General features: G+C 38.6%; 2 protein-coding genes and 1 long non-coding RNA gene across 10 annotated transcripts in view; 2 read left to right on the forward strand and 1 right to left on the reverse strand.

Annotated features, from left to right (window-relative positions):
- The first annotated feature begins 339 nt into the window (after positions 1-339).
- LOC110460499 lies at positions 340-2,063 on the forward strand. Its single transcript, XR_002464021.1, has 2 exons — positions 340-461; positions 1,305-2,063. It is a non-coding gene; the product is annotated as an uncharacterized LOC110460499 (long non-coding RNA).
- A 2,072-nt stretch (positions 2,064-4,135) lies between these two features.
- LOC110460545 (sepiapterin reductase-like) lies at positions 4,136-6,692 on the forward strand. The gene is made up of 2 exons (XM_021513515.1): positions 4,136-4,673; positions 6,493-6,692. Exons 1-2 carry the CDS (start codon positions 4,136-4,138, stop codon positions 6,690-6,692), a joined length of 738 nt encoding a protein of 245 aa, XP_021369190.1.
- Positions 6,693-15,644: 8,952 nt separating this feature from the next.
- The window catches only part of LOC110460714 (coiled-coil domain-containing protein 150-like), a 61,907-nt gene continuing 57,208 nt past the window's right edge, over positions 15,645-20,343 (reverse strand). For 5 of the 8 annotated variants that reach the window (XM_021513817.1, XM_021513828.1, XM_021513798.1 and 2 more), the window contains 3 exons: positions 20,207-20,248; positions 17,442-17,588; positions 15,645-15,950 (listed from right to left, as the gene is read on the reverse strand). In XM_021513817.1, coding sequence (XP_021369492.1) covers positions 15,900-15,950; positions 17,442-17,588; positions 20,207-20,248 — 240 coding nt within the window. In that variant the 3' untranslated portion in view covers positions 15,645-15,899. The remainder of the gene's footprint in view (positions 15,951-17,441; positions 17,589-20,206; positions 20,249-20,343) is intronic. The other 3 variants (XM_021513845.1, XM_021513837.1, XM_021513808.1) reach the window with 1 other exon arrangement.

Raw genomic sequence — 20,343 nt, forward strand, 5'->3', positions numbered from 1 at the left:
CATGCTTTATCATATATATTAACCACAACTTCGTCATGTTCTGGACTCTGTAGAGAATAACATAAAGATAGATAGACAGACTCTCCATAATTTACCACTAAGGTAACGCGTTATTATCGAGTTAGTTTTATATTAGACAAGATAAACCACTCACGTGGCTACTTTTTCGAGACCTGAGAAGCTTTCTACATTTCGGGAATATGAAAGAAGCGCTCTTATTTCACACCTAGATTCCAGCTACATATAGCGCGCCATTGTAAACATTGAATGCACACATGTATGTACCTTCCGTGTATGTGTATGATAATCTATGTGTGTGTGTAAACAAATATTAGTCACGTGGATTTTATCGTCACATGACGGATAGTATCATTTTCTTAAAATAGCCGTTTATTTGAGCCGTATATAGCCAGTTACAGGGCGTAGCATTAACTATACAACAGGATCGCCGAATCTACCAGGTATTTATGATGGTTTGATTACAACTACAGTACCCTACACACAATCAGGGTCAAGCTAGCACATCCAAGATTTTACATCTATTCTAACAACAATTAATGTACGACAGGCCACAGGCTTTCGGAGATTCTACAACCTGTACTATACTAGTCTATAGTGTTGTACGACTAGGCCTATATCGAAGATTCGTTATTTCTAAACAACTTAAGGGTCTGCATGAATTTACAGAGTTAATACCTTCACACTGACAAGTATAAAAAGGAAAACGATTCATGTTATTGTTATGTTCCACTAAAACGTCATTCAGGCTTAATATCTTCCTGTACCGTGAGTAATGGATACTCAAGCAACTGAACTGAACAACAGAAACATAACAACCTCCCTATATTGGAAATAGGAGCTGGAGAGGGCCGGGTGGTTGGGTCTATATACTATAGTTACGTATAAATATAAACAAATGCAAAATAGAGATCTGAAATCATATATAATTATAATGTGATGGTAGTAAGTTAACTAGTACTAATAATATTATTATCGGCCTCCTCTACCCCACAATATATAAACAAAATCTCTCGTCGTCAGAAAGCTTCGTACGTTATCGCAGCTAGTAGTAAATCAGCTTACAGTGTATAGGGCGTTTCCAGAGTGCTTATTGTTAAAGAAGGACCTGATTGAATACTTAATTGGTGTATAATTAAGGAATTCCTTTCCTAAAACACTGCTTGTGAATGAGTGTATCGGGGAAGGGGTAATGGGATGGGAAGAAGTCTCCGATTGTGACACGCGGATACGCGTTGCAAATGAAATGTTTTTTCTTGTTTTAATTCGGAATCTTTTCGTTTCAGAACAGATAAAAGAAACCTTACGATGTACCGCCCAGCCCAACCTGGAGTGAACGTCACAGTTCATCATCCGCCTCCTCCTGGGTACCCCGCTCCAAACACGGGGTACCCTGCGTACCCGCCACAGCAGCCGCCGTACCAACCACAGCCATATCCGGTGCCACAAGCGTACCCCCAGCCTCCTGTCACATATCCTGCCCAGCCCCCAGTTGTGTATCCCGCCGGTTACGCCCAACCTCAACCCCCCGTCTTCGTTCCAGGACCCCCACCTCCCAGGATTGATGTTCATTTCGGTCGTGGGCTAAGGTTTGGACCTTTTCACCATCACCACCATCACGGGCGCCATCATCATCATTGGTAACCGGAAGAGCACGCACCTGTTCCGTTGTGTTATCGTTCCAGTAAAACAAACGTATAAAAAAATGTTTATATACTTATTATAACAGAACTCGGGGAAATGATGGTAAAGCAAGCGGAAGCGGATGCCGTTCCTGACTGTATGCAGCTGCTATGTACATTATAACTTGTTAACCAACCCCTGATAATCTGAAAGCCTAGCTGTGTGAACAAATCTCAACAATGACAACTGTATTAACTTGTGTATATTGTTCATTCTCTGGACAATCATAAACTGTTTTTATCTACATACAAAATCAATTCGGACCTTGCTCGCGGGTTGGATTGTTGATGGTTGATCTATCCTGTATCACGCACACGGGTCGGAATACACGATACTCAAAGTCCGGTTCATCAGTTATAAATGTAAACACGGTCAGAATTATCAGCTGTCGTGTATGCATATGTTTGCGCAACGATTTCACTGAAGAGTTGGCGCTGCGCATACTTTTTGTTTTTAATGTGTTACTGTTGATGCGAATTTTTGGATTTGGGTTTTGATGGGTATATATATGTAACGTAACGATGGGATCCACAATGGCATGCTAAATACGCCTGCATAAAGTGCATATATGTATGTACGTGGGCATGTACGTACATATAGCATCAAAATGAGATTAAAATTAAAACCAATTCCGGTGGGTTATAGTTACGATTGTTAAATGTTATTTTAATTACTGTTTAATATTTATAATTTGTAGAAACTGTTTGATATTTGAGCACGTTTTATCAAATAAACACGTTGAACAAATACGAAGTGAATGAAGTTGTATATGCGTTGAAAGATAATATGAAGATTTAGTGGAATATATATAGTTTTTACCACGTAGAAATTCCGTTTTGGGTTAAGCGTCCTCGCCACAGCTAAAGTCCTATAACGACGACTGACACCTATAGCTATAGGTAGACACCGGCGAAAAGGAGGAGTAAGTGGGAAAATCAAATTGGAAAAGAAAAGATAAATCCCAAGTGTTACCAATAGGGCAGCAGATCAACATTGGTTTCTTCAATGGCCGCTAAGTATAAAAGACGAGAGAATTACAAGTAAAAAGATAAAAAAAAAAAAAAAAAAAAAAAAAAAAAAAAAGATAACGTCGCATCAACTTTCGTTATTTTCGGGGACGAGAAGGGGCGATGAAACTGGCCAAGAAGCATTTATCTGGTAGAAAGTGCGAATTAAGAGCGACATTTTCCTGTTATTATTTTTCAATAGGAACTGCGCCACGTGTACACACTTAGGTGACCTAATGACACGGTAACAGCAGTGTACAACATGATACAGGTACAGTGCCGTAGCATACACTCAAATTTTCAAGAATTTGTTTCTTTAATCATAGAGTTTTATTAAAAAAAAAAAAATCATGATTAATATGAACCGTCCGTATCAATCATAATAAAAGGAAAGAAACATTTTTTTTTTCATGAAAATTGTTGTCTGATAAATCAGTGTTGTTATGTTATGTCTATATTCATTGATAAATCTCGAAGATATATGTAAATCAAACACAACTTGGTGAAGAACAAAACTTAATATCATTCATACAGAAAGTTGGGTTTTACTTGTTAATAAAACGAATTCCCAGAGCACGGAAGATTACTTCAAGGGCCTAGTATGTTCCATAGCGAGGTAATGTAGTCAAGGGCCTAGTATCTTCCATAGCGAGGAAATGGAGTCAAGGGCCTAGTATGTTCCATAGCGAGGTCATGTAGTCAAGGGCCTAGAACAGTATCTTCCATAGCAAGGTAATGTAGTTAAGGGCCTAGTATCTTCAATAGCAAGGTAATGTAGTTAAGGGCCTAGTATCTTCCATAGTGAGGTAATGTAGTCAAGGGCCTAGTTTCTCCCATAGCGAGGTAATGTAGTCAAGGGCCTAGTATCTTCCATAGCGAGGTAATGTAGTCAAGGGCCTAGTACAGTATCTTCCATAGCGATGTAATGTAGTCAATGATAAAGCATTAAGGCTGATGTTTTCATAAAAAAATAGATTACCGGACTTGTAAATCCTAAGCGAAGCCCTTGTTCGAAGTTATTCATTTCCAAATGTGTGGGTCCAGGGCAGGACTTCGGTAGGGGCACAAAGGGTTCATAGGCAGCGACTTTTTTAATTGTTATAGGCAGCTACGCATCTGACAGGTATATGCATCCAAAATTATACAGGTATACATCCTAAATAACATTAGTATACATCCTACAATACAGTTACAATTCTAATCATCCTAAATAATACAGGTATATATATATATATCCTAAGCAAGCTGTCAATAAGACATATTAATTAAGGTCGTTCCCCTTGACGTGGTGTAACTACGACACGAGGGGTTGTATTGACGTCACGCTCACTGGGTACGGCTGTCACATGCCTCCGTATGTATATCGTTTATTAGTGGTTTTTTAACAACATTTTATTAAAGTTTCTGTCCCTTATTCGTCGGTCACAATGGCCACCGCTTTACCCGGAATCCTGGATAAGAAGAGTTTTGTTGTTATCACCGGAGTAGGTCGAGGTCTTGGACGAAGCATCGCTTCGAAGCTGGTAGAAAAACTGCCGCCGTCATCTTTCTATGTATTTCTATCACCCGACCATACTGGACAGGAAAGCCTTGCGGGGAATTTGTCTACATCACACCCAGGAGTACGAATTCGAACCGAAACATTTGACCAGGGGAAAATGGATCAACAAATTTTCGACAATCTGTTTGTTGATATTTTGAAAAATGATAATCTGGAACCCGAAGAGTTCGATCAAGTTATCATAGTACATAACAGTGCAATAGTTGGTGACGTATCGAAGCATACATGGGATTTGACGGAAGTGACGTCATTGGTACATTTATTTGACGTAAATATCGTTGGCATGATACTCCTTAATGCTGCGTTTCTCAAAGTATTTACCGAAGTGACCAATCGGCTTATTGTCAATGTGACGTCAGGAAACGCCATACGGCCATACAAAACCATGAGCACGTATTGTGCAGGTAAATATCTCTACACTTATATTACAAATATTAAAGTAGATCTAATATTGTTAGCTAATGACACATGCTTACTGTCATTCTGTAATATTTCTTTAGATTAAGTTCACAACTGCTTATACCTCGCGAAAACAGATCTCGCAATGTTTCCCTGCGGATAAATAGTTTGAAGCCAGGTTGCGAAATTCAATATTCTCAAAGTCAACTTTTCTCGGCAAAATGACTTCTCAGCGTGATGTTTAGGGTTGTTTCATTGTCAATACACAATTAACAATAGGCGTGGTAGTTTCAGTTTTAAAAGTTTTGAATTATTGACAATCAAACAACAGATTAAAGCAATAGTAAAACAATTATAACATATGTAATCACAAAATAGGTGATGTCGAAATAATGCCAACATTCAACAAAACTAAACTAAAACATGCTTCGCTTTACCTCACCTATGTATCTGCTATATTGCTGGTACAATGTCATAAATACAATATTAGACAACACAAAAGTATGTTGATAAAGCATTTTCTTATATTTCAAATATAATACATGGAAAATCTGCTCCTTCCCTGTGAAGTTGACATCGTAGCCTTGAAATTACGTCATCTGACAAACGTCATTGGGATTTTCTTCTTGGAAGAATGTCTTTGCAAAATCATTTAACAAGGGCAAAAACTATACAATAAAAATTGGCAGATTGCGAACCTAAGAAAAGCAAATCCTACAGTGACAAAGAGCTGCTCACGAAACAAGAATCTAGATTCTGTATACCACTATATACATGCTCAGGGTTGTTTTTTGTTGGATGTTGGCGGGTTTCAAGTCATGTAAATTCCATGGAACCGATTTTTCTGTTTTTGTATGAACATTGGTCTGTTTGCTGTCATTGGCCCGGTTCCGAAGCAGCAACTTGTACCGTTTAACATATCAAAATGTACCTAATGCTTTCTTTAACATTTTAACAAATTTGGTTTTTATTCGCAAACCCAAGAATGTACACGAAGATAAATTATAAGTATAATGGCTTCGACAGTTTTGGTCCGGGCATTCTGAAAACCTCTAAACGACTGCAGCGTTAGATGTGCCGCTTCGACTCCCTGGACAATTTTGGTAAATCTTTCTGAACATTCCAAATAGGCAATAATTTTGACATTTACCTGGTTTCATACACGTTTTCATTTACCTGTTGCACGATATCAATGTTGATTTCATTGGTCTATGCAGGGACGTATAATGGATACTGTCCCTGCTCTATGTCTTTCAAAGTTATCGAGTTTCAAAACATTCCAATATGTCGGCCTTTCTTGCACATGTAGACGACTTTGTTTCAATGTGTGACGTTAATGAGATTCGCACATGCGCAAATATACCGAAACATAATTCTGGAAAGATCACATCATTCGATTGATTGGTGTCTCTGACGAGCCCGTTGAATTCTTAAAGCGAATTTCATTACAGGGACGGGTGTGTGTTGTAACAGGAGTGGGGCGGGGAGGACAACCTACAGTCCATACTTTTCAGTAAATCATCCATAGTACATTTTCTTACCATGTCGTCACTCCATGGGAGATGATATCACATTATCACGTATGAAATTACGTTAAAGATATTTGATGGGATGAGAGTGACGGTTCCAAAATGTAACAAGGTATATCTTACAGTTACACAATACATGCATATCAGTTATTACAATTATATATATATAGCTAAACATTGTCTTTTAACAGTACGTATATTGTATTGTGTTTCTAGCGACAGTTACATTATATATCTTTCACATAATATATCCAGTAACAAATTTCTTACACATGGAATGCTTTTCTGTTCACAGCTAAAGCTGCACGGGACATGTTTTTCCGGGTGCTGTCGTCAGAAGATCCGTCCATCCGGGTTATCACCTACTCGCCTGGTCACGTGGACACTGACATGCTGACGTATGTCCGTGACAATACGGCTGACAAGGAGCTCGCCGACAAGATCAAAGGTGGGTGGAACTATTATTTCTATGGTAAACAGAGGAAAAATATTTAAATCGTTGAGATAGCTTTGAAGTTTTGACGTTTACCTGACATGCGACTCGTCACATACAAAGAAAATACCCCAACGAGGCATATGGTGATCGAAAGAGGCGACTAATGTGGTAGCGCCGTAAACAATAATGAATTGACTTCCATGTCCTTGGTGTGGGACGATGGTTTGCTTCCCCTTTTCTTTTTGTATTAACTATTTTAATCCCAATGTTTATGTTCATACACCGACCGTTTACCTATATGTTCATACACCGACCGTTTACCTGTAGGCTTACACCGACCGTTTACCTATATGTTCATACACCGACCGTTTACCTGTATGTTCTACCGTTTGGTCGTGTATGAGCCTGGAGTCATGATGGAAATGGTTAATCAAAATCCGAAAGAAATCATCTAATCTTGCAAAAAGAAAAGAAAACGGGTAGGAATATTACTGGAATATTTGCCAATTCCCATTTAAAAAACATTTTTTTTATGAAGTTCTGAATAACTTATCTGTTGTACACGGTCAGGACTGTCAACGCTAAGTTGTACACGGTCAGGACTGTCAAAGCTCTGTTGTACACGGTCAGGACTGTCAACGCTCTGTTGTACACGGTCAGGATTGTCACTCTCTTGTACACGGTCAGGACTGTCAAAGCTCTGTTTTACACGGTCAGGACTGTCAACGCTCTGTTGTACACGGTCAGGATTGTCACTCTCTTGTACACGGTCAGGACTGTCAACGCTTTGTTGTACACGGTCAGGACTGTCAAAGCTCTGTTGTACACGGTCAGGACTGTCAACGCTCTGTTGTACACGGTCAGGACTGTCAAAGCTCTGTTGTACACGGTCAGGACTGTCAACGCTCTGTTGTACACGGTCAGGACTGTCAACGCTCTGTTGTACACGGTCAGGACTGTCAACGCTCTGTTGTACACGGTCAGGACTGTCAACGCTCTGTTGTACACGGTCAGGACTGTCAACGCTCTGTTGTACACGGTCAGGACTGTCAACGCTCTGTTGTACACGGTCAGGACTGTCAACGCTCTGTTGTACACGGTCAGGACTGTCAACGCTCTGTTGTACACGGTCAGGACTGTCAACGCTCTGTTGTACACGGTCAGGACTGTCAACGCTCTGTTGTACACGGTCAGGACTGTCAACGCTCTGTTGTACACGGTCAGGACTGTCAACGCTCTGTTGTACACGGTCAGGACTGTCAACGCTCTGTTGTACACGGTCAGGACTGTCAACGCTCTGTTGTACACGGTCAGGACTGTCAACGCTCTGTTGTACACGGTCAGGACTGTCAACGCTCTGTTGTACACGGTCAGGACTGTCAACGCTCTGTTGTACACGGTCAGGACTGTCAACGCTCTGTTGTACACGGTCAGGACTGTCAACGCTCTGTTGTACACGGTCAGGACTGTCAACGCTCTGTTGTACACGGTCAGGACTGTCAACGCTCTGTTGTACACGGTCAGGACTGTCAACGCTCTGTTGTACACGGTCAGGACTGTCAACGCTCTGTTGTACACGGTCAGGACTGTCAACGCTCTGTTGTACACGGTCAGGACTGTCAACGCTCTGTTGTACACGGTCAGGACTGTCAACGCTCTGTTGTACACGGTCAGGACTGTCAACGCTCTGTTGTACACGGTCAGGACTGTCAACGCTCTGTTGTACACGGTCAGGACTGTCAACGCTCTGTTGTACACGGTCAGGACTGTCAACGCTCTGTTGTACACGGTCAGGACTGTCAACGCTCTGTTGTACACGGTCAGGACTGTCAACGCTCTGTTGTACACGGTCAGGACTGTCAACGCTCTGTTGTACACGGTCAGGACTGTCAACGCTCTGTTGTACACGGTCAGGACTGTCAACGCTCTGTTGTACACGGTCAGGACTGTCAACGCTCTGTTGTACACGGTCAGGACTGTCAACGCTCTGTTGTACACGGTCAGGACTGTCAACGCTCTGTTGTACACGGTCAGGACTGTCAACGCTCTGTTGTACACGGTCAGGACTGTCAACGCTCTGTTGTACACGGTCAGGACTGTCAACGCTCTGTTGTACACGGTCAGGACTGTCAACGCTCTGTTGTACACGGTCAGGACTGTCAACGCTCTGTTGTACACGGTCAGGACTGTCAACGCTCTGTTGTACACGGTCAGGACTGTCAACGCTCTGTTGTACACGGTCAGGACTGTCAACGCTCTGTTGTACACGGTCAGGACTGTCAACGCTCTGTTGTACACGGTCAGGACTGTCAACGCTCTGTTGTACACGGTCAGGACTGTCAACGCTCTGTTGTACACGGTCAGGACTGTCAACGCTCTGTTGTACACGGTCAGGACTGTCAACGCTCTGTTGTACACGGTCAGGACTGTCAACGCTCTGTTGTACACGGTCAGGACTGTCAACGCTCTGTTGTACACGGTCAGGACTGTCAACGCTCTGTTGTACACGGTCAGGACTGTCAACGCTCTGTTGTACACGGTCAGGACTGTCAACGCTCTGTTGTACACGGTCAGGACTGTCAACGCTCTGTTGTACACGGTCAGGACTGTCAACGCTCTGTTGTACACGGTCAGGACTGTCAAAGCTCTGTTGTACACGGTCAGTACTGTCAACGCTCTGTTGTACACGGTCAGGACTGTCAACGCTCTGTTGTACACGGTCAAGACTGTCGACGCTCTGTTGCTTCCCTTCTCGTTCTTTTAAAGTAAGAAGATATTGCAACTTAATCAATATTGCTTTTTATTTATGTGATATGGTTAATCTTTTTTCCTTTTTTAGCGGTATACAACGAAGGACAAGTTCTGAGCTGTGATGCTTCTGCCGAGAAATTAGTCGCCATTTTGGAAAAGAACACGTTCGAAAATGCATCTTACGTAGCATTTGGCGATCCTCTGTAAAACGGCGTTGCTACAGCAGCAGGGTGTGTCATTGTATGATGTACTAGTTTGTAACTTAGCGGGGACGAATATCACTTCCTCGTAGTTATAAACTCGGCGTAGTGGTCAACATTCCATTCCATTCCATTCCATGATGTCTTCCACAAGGAAGCACAGTCAAACGATCAACAAGAAATAAGCACTGCATTGTTCAGGTACGACCCTCTCTCCCAGGAACAGCAGTGAATACAGCGCCTAAAGGGATCATCAAAGTTTAATTTTAGCACGACCACTCAATTACAACCATGCCATCATCAACCCTGACACTGCCAAATCCCTAAACGTGTCTGGGGTTTAACCTTTAAAAGGCGGTTATAATCCACAAAAGTGTCCATCAAAACGCAGCATACACAGATACATGTATATCTTGGTTAATACACGCCGACATGCTGGACGGCCAGTTCTCGTTTGGTTTCGACAAAAAAGCACATATCACCAAGGACAATGGATCATTCCCATACCCACCCATGGAAAATATAACTCCAGACAGAATCTGCAGACATTGGTCAATCTGCAGGCGCGCGCAACATAACCAGGTGAGATTCAAACACGTATTCTGGAGGAACGTACAACCGGTTCCTCGTCGTTCTGTTAACGTTTGAGCACATTATGTAAAACGTCTTGTCCAACGTCGCATAAAAAGAAATACATCATGTGTTAATTAAAGAGGGTTCCACCAATATTTATCTCGGTTACCAAAGATCAGTCAGTAAGCAGTACAGATAGCAAAGCCCAAGCAAACGTCAGTCTGTTAATGTTCCATATTAGACTACTCCACCAGCTGAACAACTATACAGGCATTGACTTTTCCAAGACTACCACTATAACAGCTAGGTTATTCTCGATTGCTTCCCAAGTGATGTCTAGGTGGGCGGCATATAAGGAAATTCACTAATGTTACGTCCGTTATCGTTATTGCCATTTAATAACGACTTGTAAGCACATTATCATCACAATTTAGCGTCAGACTGGTCACATACGATTGTAGAAACACCAAGACGCAAACTAACACAGACGTATTGCAACGAGTCATGTACAGGGTCAAGGTCATGGCAAAACCACGCAACACGGCTACGTCCAAGAGGAATCGGATACATTTAATAATGTAGGATAAAACATGTATAACAACCTGACTAGAACCGACACCTTGTCCAGGTAGAAAACAAACTCAGTCACAGCGTTCATCCAAAACTTGATCAGATTGTCCTGGCAAGACAAAGGCGTTGTTACGGAATACGCTGTAGTCTTGGACCTAAAACTACAAATATAATTCGAAGACACGACACGGTACAGCAATCAAGGGACCGCCTGTCACTGGTTAATTCGCCTGACTTTCCTATCCCCTGGTCACTCCATTTCTAATGAGTGGTATTACGTAGCAAACACCAGAACACGCACCTTGCATAGACGTTTCTTCCAAAATACACCGGACTTCAGAACAATATATACGATAATCAAGTAGTAGTAGTAAGCACAGGGACCTGAGAATTTGGTACAGCTATATTTGGAACTAAACTAAGGTGTTCAGAGAAATGAAATTGTACGTTTTAGTGGTTCAGATAAACTTTCGGTTCCCCCACCTTATGATGATATATACGATCATAATGTGTGGCATTTTTTTTACCGAAAGTTAATCTGAACTCCGAAAAAGTGTAAAATTACTCTTGAGCACTTAAGTTTGGGTCCAAATATAGTTGTAACAAATGCAAGTTCTCAGGTCCCTGCGTGTGTCGATCAAAACCCCTAAAACATGTAAAGTTACTCTGAGCACCTTAGTTTGGGTTCCAAATATAGCTGTAACAAGTTCTCAGGTCCCTGCGTGTGTCTATCTAAACCCCTAAAACATGTTAACTTACTCGAGTACCTTAGTTTGGGTCCAAATATAGCTGTAACAAGTTCTCAGGTCCCTGTGTGTGTCTATCTAAACCCCTAGAACATGTTAACTTACTCCGAGAACCTTAGTTTGGGTCCAAATATAGCTGTAACAAGTTCTCAGGTCCCTGTGTGGGTCTATCTAAACCCCTAAAACATGTTAACTTACTCCGAGCACCTTAGTTTGGGCCAAATATAGCTGTTACAAGTTCTCAGGTCCCTGTGTGGGTCTATCTAAATCCCTAAAACATGTTAACTTACTCCGAGCACCTTAGTTTGAGTCCAAATATAGCTGTAACAAGTTCTCAGGTCCCTGTGTGGGTCTATCTAAACCCCTAAAACATGTTAACTTACTCTGAGCACCTTAGTTTGGGTTCCAAATATAGCTGTAACAAGTGCTCAGGTCCCTGTGAGTGTCGATCAAAACCCCTAAAACATGTAAAGTTACTCTGAGAACCTTAGTTTGGGTTCCAAATATAGCTGTAACAAGTTCTCAGGTCCCTGTGTGGGTCTATCTAAACCCCTAAAACATGTTAACTTACTCTGAGCACCTTAGTTTGGGCCAAATATAGCTGTTACAAGTTCTCAGGTCCCTGTGTGGGTCTATCTAAACCCCTAAATCATGTTAACTTACTCTGAGCACCTTAGTTTGGGCCAAATATAGCTGTAACAAGTTCTCAGGTCCCTGTGGTAGTATTACCACTCTAAATAACTTTACATAAACTTGTCTGGTTAAGGTAGATAACTCTCACAAACATATTATAACATGTATACTGTAGAAGGTAGTGTATCTCCTTAAATATATTGATCCATCTTGATACAAACAACGCTTAAACCAACTTCAGTCAGATTTGTTAAATAAAACATATTTTAATGTATACATAGAATATCTTGTGAATGACAGGTGAGCCCACATCAACATGAGTCTCAAATTAAACAAAAATGAGTCACAAAATGCAAGCTCAATATAAAAAATAATAGCACAGTATTTATTAAACCGGACCATTTATAAACATAAAACTTTTAATGAACAGTAACACATGGACATTAAATAACATACCATAAAACAAACTCATTTGTACAAAGTAAATTGATAGTTACTGTGTATGCAGTGCTAGAATTACCCTTACATCGTAAACCACTGAAGTATTGGTTAATGTTACAATTGCACCTTTAATCAAGGACTACAGGTAGATCACACAAACCCTTCATGTTGTATTCTAGGCCGCATTTTCTGTATATTTTAATTCGGATACATTTTATATTGACCTGTTATTTCATTTTTTTTCATAGTTCCATATCCAGGACTTGAACATAATGAGATTATCATCACATATGGATGTTTAAATGTACCTGTGGAAGAATCAAGGGATATTTGAACTTTTATGATAATTCATATCTAAACAAACGTACGTATGTAAAGTATTTACTGTAAAATTGTATAATCAATTTAACTGACTTATAAATATAATAAATGTTCTTTATTGTAAATAAAGTTGACTACATTGTAAATACAGCATGATACCTTATGTCTAATTTACAGAAATTAAAAAGTTCCTGTTTCAAAATCACTACCAGTATCATCCTCTTCATGGTTGATATTTAACAACAACAACCACATACTATCAACAGACCAGTTTCCCAATTACTAAAACCTACAGTGAATAACGTTGACTAAAAAAATATTCAAAATGTTAAAACAGAAAAATAAGTCATAATTGCAGCTAACGTAGTCGGTAGTTATGCTATTTGATTATGATGTTATTAAAAAAGATAAAAATTCTTTGTTAAATTTTGATTGGCTACAACAATTTTGACCTAACTAGTTCAATATGAGGATACACAACATTGTTGGCAAACCACCTCTCCATCATAGTGTGCGTGGAACAAGCCACCCGAGGAGTTCCGAGGGGGTCTCCATAGTGTGCGTGGAACAAGCCACCCAAGGAGTTCCGAGGGGGTCTCCATAGTGTGCGAGGAACAAGCCACCCGAGGAGATATCCATTATAGTGTGCGAGGAAAAAACCACCCGAGGAGTTCCGAGTGACTCAATGTAGTATTGCTATTCTACTGACCAAGGGGTTGTCTGTTTGGACCATGGCTGTGGCACCTCACTAATGCTATTGTGTCCTTGGGCAAGATATTTCATCTTGATGGTTCTAGTCTACCTAGCTGTACTCATACATGTTGTAGGTAGGAGCAAGACGGAAATTAATCCCATACAGACGATCACACTTCTGACAAGTCATTGACTTTCAGTTCCTTTCACATGGAAATTAAGTATATATCAAAGGTTACAATATACATAACAAAATAGATAATTATATTGTACATGATTTGAGCAACAGATGATTGACAAACTCTTTTTTCTAATTAAGCTAAAATTCAGAAAAACAGTACACCTGGATTTGCTGATATTGACATTTATAGTTTTATCTGCCTGTAGTCTGTTTTGTATAAATGTGTTCATCATCATATACAAGTAACTATCCTTGGTACATAAATATGTCTGTCTCTTTATTGTTTGGCTTAGAAAGACGCCACTAAATGTAGGCACAGCATCTGTATTCTAGAACTGTTCTCAAACTCACTTATGATATAAGTGAACTTTTCAACAGGTACATTCTTACCTTTATTAGGAATAGAGTGAGTCCAGAAGATTAATTTGAGCGTGGGAAGAGTTTTATGAATACAGCTCAGAAATCAAACTCCATTAGCTTAATGTGACATTGATTTGACATTCACTTCAAAACTAAAACCTATACCCAGGTATGTTCTGGGATTCAGCATGATCTCCAGGAGACATCACACATGCTAATGATTCTACAGACACATTATGAGGGATTTGAACATTTTACATCAGTACTAGGAATGACAAGCATTTCTATGGAATTTGTTAACACTAATGGATGTATCACAGATATTTGTTCTCATGCATTGTCCTGGCATCCAGTGTTCTTCTCAGAATTTGTTTGTGAAGAGATCATAATATTGTAGTTAAAGCAGCATCCTAGATGGAATGCAAAAGCATGGGGAAATGTTGTTTTTTCTATTTAATATAAAAAAGAAAGATTTTCATGGTAATATTGTAAAGAAATGCAAAATCATATTACCATGATGCTTAAACAGTCCGTGAAGAACACTGGAATCAATATCTTAATGAAAATTACAATCATGTACTAAACACTAACTACATATACCTGTACATGTTAACCATACAAAATTATAGCAGACAAAATATAGTATATTTCAAATGTCTCAATAAATAAATGACTTAAAATTTCTACCTGAATTAAAAAAAGTACCAGACCATTGTTTTTATCTCTCATTTGATATCAGCATATTGTTTGGCTGCATGTCTATACCGTAAGTATAAAATAACCAGCCTGAAAAAGGCTCACACAAGGCACAAGAATAGATATTTATATAAAATATCCAAATAATTATACAGGCAAGTAAACAACACCATATAAATAGATACGATTCAAGACAAGGATCACCTGAGGATACAATTATCATCATACAATCTGTCTATTTTCATTATTATACCCCATTTTCCTTGTCGCCTTTTAGCACAATCATATGAAATAGGGCTGCGAACGATATATCGTATATTATCGAATCGTATTACTTTCTTGTGTATCATATGGAATTGTTTTTTTTGCAGTTATCGCAGTAAGTAATACAGTAATTAAATAATCAATCAATTTTTATCAAACTCTAAAAAAGTGTACTTTTTTTTCTTAATCTGTCAGTAAAGATGTGGTCAACTGTGCAGTCTTACCCCAAAGTACTAGAAATTATACAAAAATATATTTCGATAGTTTTTTCTATTGAAGTCTGTGACAAAACTTGATAAATTCATATACATACATATCATGAGGTATGCACATGGAGACTTAAGGATGTATGCTACCTTACTGTGACATGGAGACTTAAGGATGTATGCTACCTTATTGTGACATGGAGACTTAAGGATGTATGCTACCTTACTCTGACATGGAGACTTAAGGATGTATGCTACCTTATTGTGACATGGAGACTTAAGGATGTATGCTACCTTACTCTGACATGGAGACTATTAAGGATGTATGCTACCTTACTCTGACATGGAGACTTAAGGATGTATGCTACCTTACTGTGACATGGAGTCTTAAGGATGTATGCTACCTTACTCTGACATGGAGACTTAAGGATGTATGCTACCTTACTCTGACATGGATACTTAAGGCTTTTTTCCTTTCAAACATCAATGTGAAAACCCATCACACAATTTAAACTAAGTTTGGATGTTATCTCCATAATAAAACCTTCATGTACTTTCATATGGTATATGAGGTGGAAGAAGGGGAGGGAATCTTCTGGACACAATTTTCTGGTTCTGTTTCCAATAAACATCAGCGTCCGAAATCTTTTAATAAATTTCCCAGTTGTCTTGAACTTGCCTCCTGCAAGAGAAAAATAAGGGAATTCAGTAAAATTACTTTGTTAAAGAAAAAATTCCCAGCAGTAATCCCAGGACGATTTTTGTCCAAGAGATTTTCTGGTTATGAACCCTGGAATGTTCTTTGGTAGGCATAAGATCATAAAACATCTGAAAACTCTACATCTCTACAGCGACATAAATTCCTTGTATAATTAGGTGTGGGTTTGGTTTGTTTGTGTTTTACATCCTTTTAACAGCTTTGGTCAGGTTTTGGTGGTGGAGGAAAGCCAGAGTACCCGGAGAGAACAACCTGTGACCAGTACCTAGTAACTGCCCCACAACCCAGTGGTAAGGGCAATTGATCGCCGACAGTCAGACACTTTAACCACTAGGCCACCATGGCCCACAACCAGTGTGGGAGGCCAGTGACAGAACCACTACAATTATTCACCACCCCTGTTTTCACATCATCATAACAGGTAGCTCTAACTTAAATCTTGTCCGACATATTTTACATGTAACAAAACATAGTAGTTACCGTCACTGTACCCAAATCGGGACACTTGTGGGAAAATGGCCCAAGAAACTGTCAATCAAAGCAAAGAAGTACTTTTATGTATACAGTTTTCATTTAATAATACTTTTCATGACAATTACCTTAAACTGTAATAAGCTTTATTGGCTGCTGATTATCATTACATGGACAATTTAAAGGTAAGAATAATGACCAAAACAACACTTTCCTGATTTACGTGCCGTGTGACGCTATTAATTTGGATATCATTTTCAAAAATCTCTTTTATCAAAAATAATGCTAGCTTGGAGAAGAAATTTAATCAGAACCCTCGTTTTCAAAAATCTATTTATCAAAAATAATGCTAGCTTGGAGAAGAAATTAAATCAGAACCCTCGTTGATTTTCTGCCGATATTGATCATTTATCCCCAAATATTCACCAAAATACTGGAAGTGTCCCTATCAGGGTAGTCAAGACGGTTCAAGGGCCCACACAACTCTGATAGTATTTCGTATTCTTTTTATAGAACTACGCGCTCGAAATATCAAATTGTGATAGAAATGAAAAGTGGAAAGTATCTATTTATGAAAAATGAACAAACATTTTTGGAATTGATAGTATTGTCTGAAGAACATTGATATTTATCTAAAAAGTGTCCAGATTTGGGTACAGTGGCGTTACAGCTTTGAATTCTCTTAGAAATTTACAGGTTACAAACTCCAATTACTTGACTATGGGGGTGAGGGGAATATTCCTGACAACTCCATGGTTGTTCAAAGAATCAAATGTGCCTTCCAGATTACCGGTAAACTGTGTGATCCATTCCATTCGCGCCTACATATAATAGGACGGTATAGTTGAGCTACGATAGTTTTACATGATAATTAAGAAACATATCCTATAGACTAGTTACAGTACATGTCTCGGGGTTTTTTCTTCTTTGTTTTTTTTTTTTTTTGCAAATGTCAACAACACAAATCCACAAACAATAGCTTACTTTGTATTTTTCATGTTTCATTTCAATATATTTGGCATGGTCTTTCTGTTTCTGGACTTCACGCTTCAGCCGAGCCATCTCCTCTCTCACCTCGGTGTCGGCCATGTCGCCGTAGTCAGCCAGTTGACTAATGGTGTTGCGACTAGCCTGTAAGGTTACCATAGTCATAGTAATTTGCATACCTAACTTAATTACAATGTAACTTAGTTCTAAATCCAGGCTACAAGAATTCCTGTGGGATAATATGTTACATATTACTGATTATTTTAACAGTGAAACTTAAAAACAGTATTAATTCTGGCTCCAATATTTGGTCTGGAATGACTTTTTATAAAGCTATTGGGTTGTTACTGTCACGGTAACACGGTTAAGATAAAGATTAAAAATTGAGACCAAAAAAAAGGGGATTTTTTTTTATAAAAATAGTTTTTGGTCAATAATTATGTATATCTTGTTTACATTTAACATGTTGCTAGAGTCTTGGGTAATGCAATACTTAAAACAACTAGGATTTACAAACTGAGACCAAAGCTTACTTGATATAAACAGAAATGCTTTGTGCATATTTACAATACGATAAAATTAATGATGACAAAATGACTGTGAAAGAAAACCTCTACATTGTGGCCTATTAAATAATTTCAAATTGTTCATAACATTCATGCACACAAAGTGAAAGGCATTATATAAAATCCATTGTAACTGTAAGTACTACTTCAGAGCATTACAGAGTTATTTTTATTGTTAGGAATTACCCACCTTTTATACATAAACATACATTTTAACAGAATTCTGAATAATTTGTTTCTATTTTTAAATAGCAGACCTGAAAATAAACTAAGATACTCTTTATCTACTAAACAAGCCAAGATTCATCATTGCAGTTAGTCATACATAGCAAAAAATATCCAAAACTGAAACCACATTGCAAAAATCAAGCTAATACTTCTAGCCCACGACGCGGTATTAACTTGTAGCTACGGCCATAATCCTAGACCATGACTCACTGTTAGTAAGCAGAGCTAGAGCATAAGCACGAACCTAACATCACAATACATCTTATACGTTTTTATACTTTAAATGGCTGCATTGCTCTCTACATTCACAAAATATTGACACCTACTACATTTCTTATACAGTACAACAACTAGAAATGCCTGTAAACCATGGATTCCCTCCCCTTGAATTTGATAGACTGATGACAATGAATCTATTGACAAAATAATAAAGGTTGACCTATGAATATCAACAGCGACTTTGATGTTGACCTTTGATATACCTTTGTATAAACTTTGATGAAAATCTGTTAAGAAATGAATTTTGTGGAGTCATGACATAGAATCATTATGCCACAGGACAGGACAGACATGGGTAATAATATATCCCCCTGCACCAGGGGGGGGGGGCCTAATAACAATTGTATGTAACTTTGAACATTTGACCTCATTAAAATATATACATGTAATATCTATCAAGGAATTCTGAAAAGTTAATCAATGCAAGCTAATTTTTCCTCCATGATGAAAATAAAGACTTGCCATTTTATTGTTCATTCACTAACCTCCTACAAACATTCTTAACCCCTCCCTCATTTTTATTTTCCTGTGAAAATTGTTTTGCTAACCATCCTTCCCTAACCCAACATTTACTGAAAACAAAAAAATGGTGAAATAATCTTTAATATACCATTCCAATATGATTATGTGACTCTGGTATGTAATACACAAACTATGGTTACCAAGTATGGGATACAAATGTGGTATGCTAAATGTTATAAATACATCAGATACTGAAATTGTGTACAAATATGGTATTCTACATGTGACAAACAATGTACTAATAATGTACGATATGGTCTACTTCAAAAACTATCTTTCAAATCTGGATCTACATTATTTGATAGAGGAGTGGTATAGGCCAATAGCCCTATGTTAAAATTTTAATGTTGTTGTGCTATATATGATAAACTATAGATATTTTTATATTTTACTGATTTTATTATAAATGATGTATATGTACAAATAAGTTAATACACAGTATTTTCTAATGCAGCCTAATGATACTTTCATTTAACACTATACATCACATGAAAGCATTCAGTACCCAGTGTAGAAGTCAATCTCTATATCTTTGAAACTTTCATGTGAAAAGTCGGACAAGCTGATTCCTTCCCTCAGAAAATAACTCTTCTGGCTGGTTCTACCAGACTATCAGCACGAGTGACCGACTACAGCTACACTGGTACCTAGTTGCTGATGTAAACATAGGTCGCACACAAATATTCAGTTTTTAATTAAATTTCCTTGTCATGCTAGTGCGAGTGCTTTGACAGTTTTAATTGGTGAAGTGTCAGGCATAAACCAGTTATTTTGTTGTGTGTCAGAGTGTCTTGTACAGGGAAGAGATTTATTATAGGAAAATGGCATTTTAAGTAGGTTTGTAAGGAAACAATTATCCAAACAATTTTTTTCCATGCATTGACAGGTGCAGAATGAAGAATATCAAATCAATCGCTGAATACCGTTGGGAAAACAGCCCATTTAGGATTTTCCATGCAAAGTTGAAACACAGTACAACATTACATAATTTCAGTTTTCTTTACAATACTGATACAGATAGGACCTTATCATGCTTATGTGAAATTGACACAATCCTGTTGTTGGAAAGAGCATTTTATGTGAACAGTGAATGCATGCGTCCTGTGGGATTGGGATGACGGTGAGAGATGAGAATGACATGCTGGTCTAATGGTGACTATTATATACCCCCTTCTTGGCTTTCCTCTCCTCCTTTAATGCTTCCATGGCCTTTAGTTAACAGAAAGCGTTGATTCGACTTCAGATTAGTAATGTTACACCCTACTGTAACCTATTGTAACAGTTGTTGATATAAATTCTGATTA

The sequence above is a fragment of the Mizuhopecten yessoensis genome, unplaced genomic scaffold (genome assembly GCF_002113885.1).
Source record: "Mizuhopecten yessoensis strain PY_sf001 unplaced genomic scaffold, ASM211388v2 scaffold1379, whole genome shotgun sequence".
In the NCBI taxonomy this organism is placed as follows: Eukaryota; Metazoa; Mollusca; class Bivalvia; order Pectinida; family Pectinidae; genus Mizuhopecten; species Mizuhopecten yessoensis.

Bases quoted from the DNA above. Each gene is read 5' to 3' on its own strand.
- LOC110460545 (XM_021513515.1), top strand. From the start codon at position 4,136: ATGGCCACCGCTTTACCCGGAATCCTGGATAAGAAGAGTTTTGTTGTT. The intron at 4,674-6,492 runs GTAAATATCTCT...TTCTGTTCACAG, and splicing joins CATGAGCACGTATTGTGCAG to CTAAAGCTGCACGGGACATG.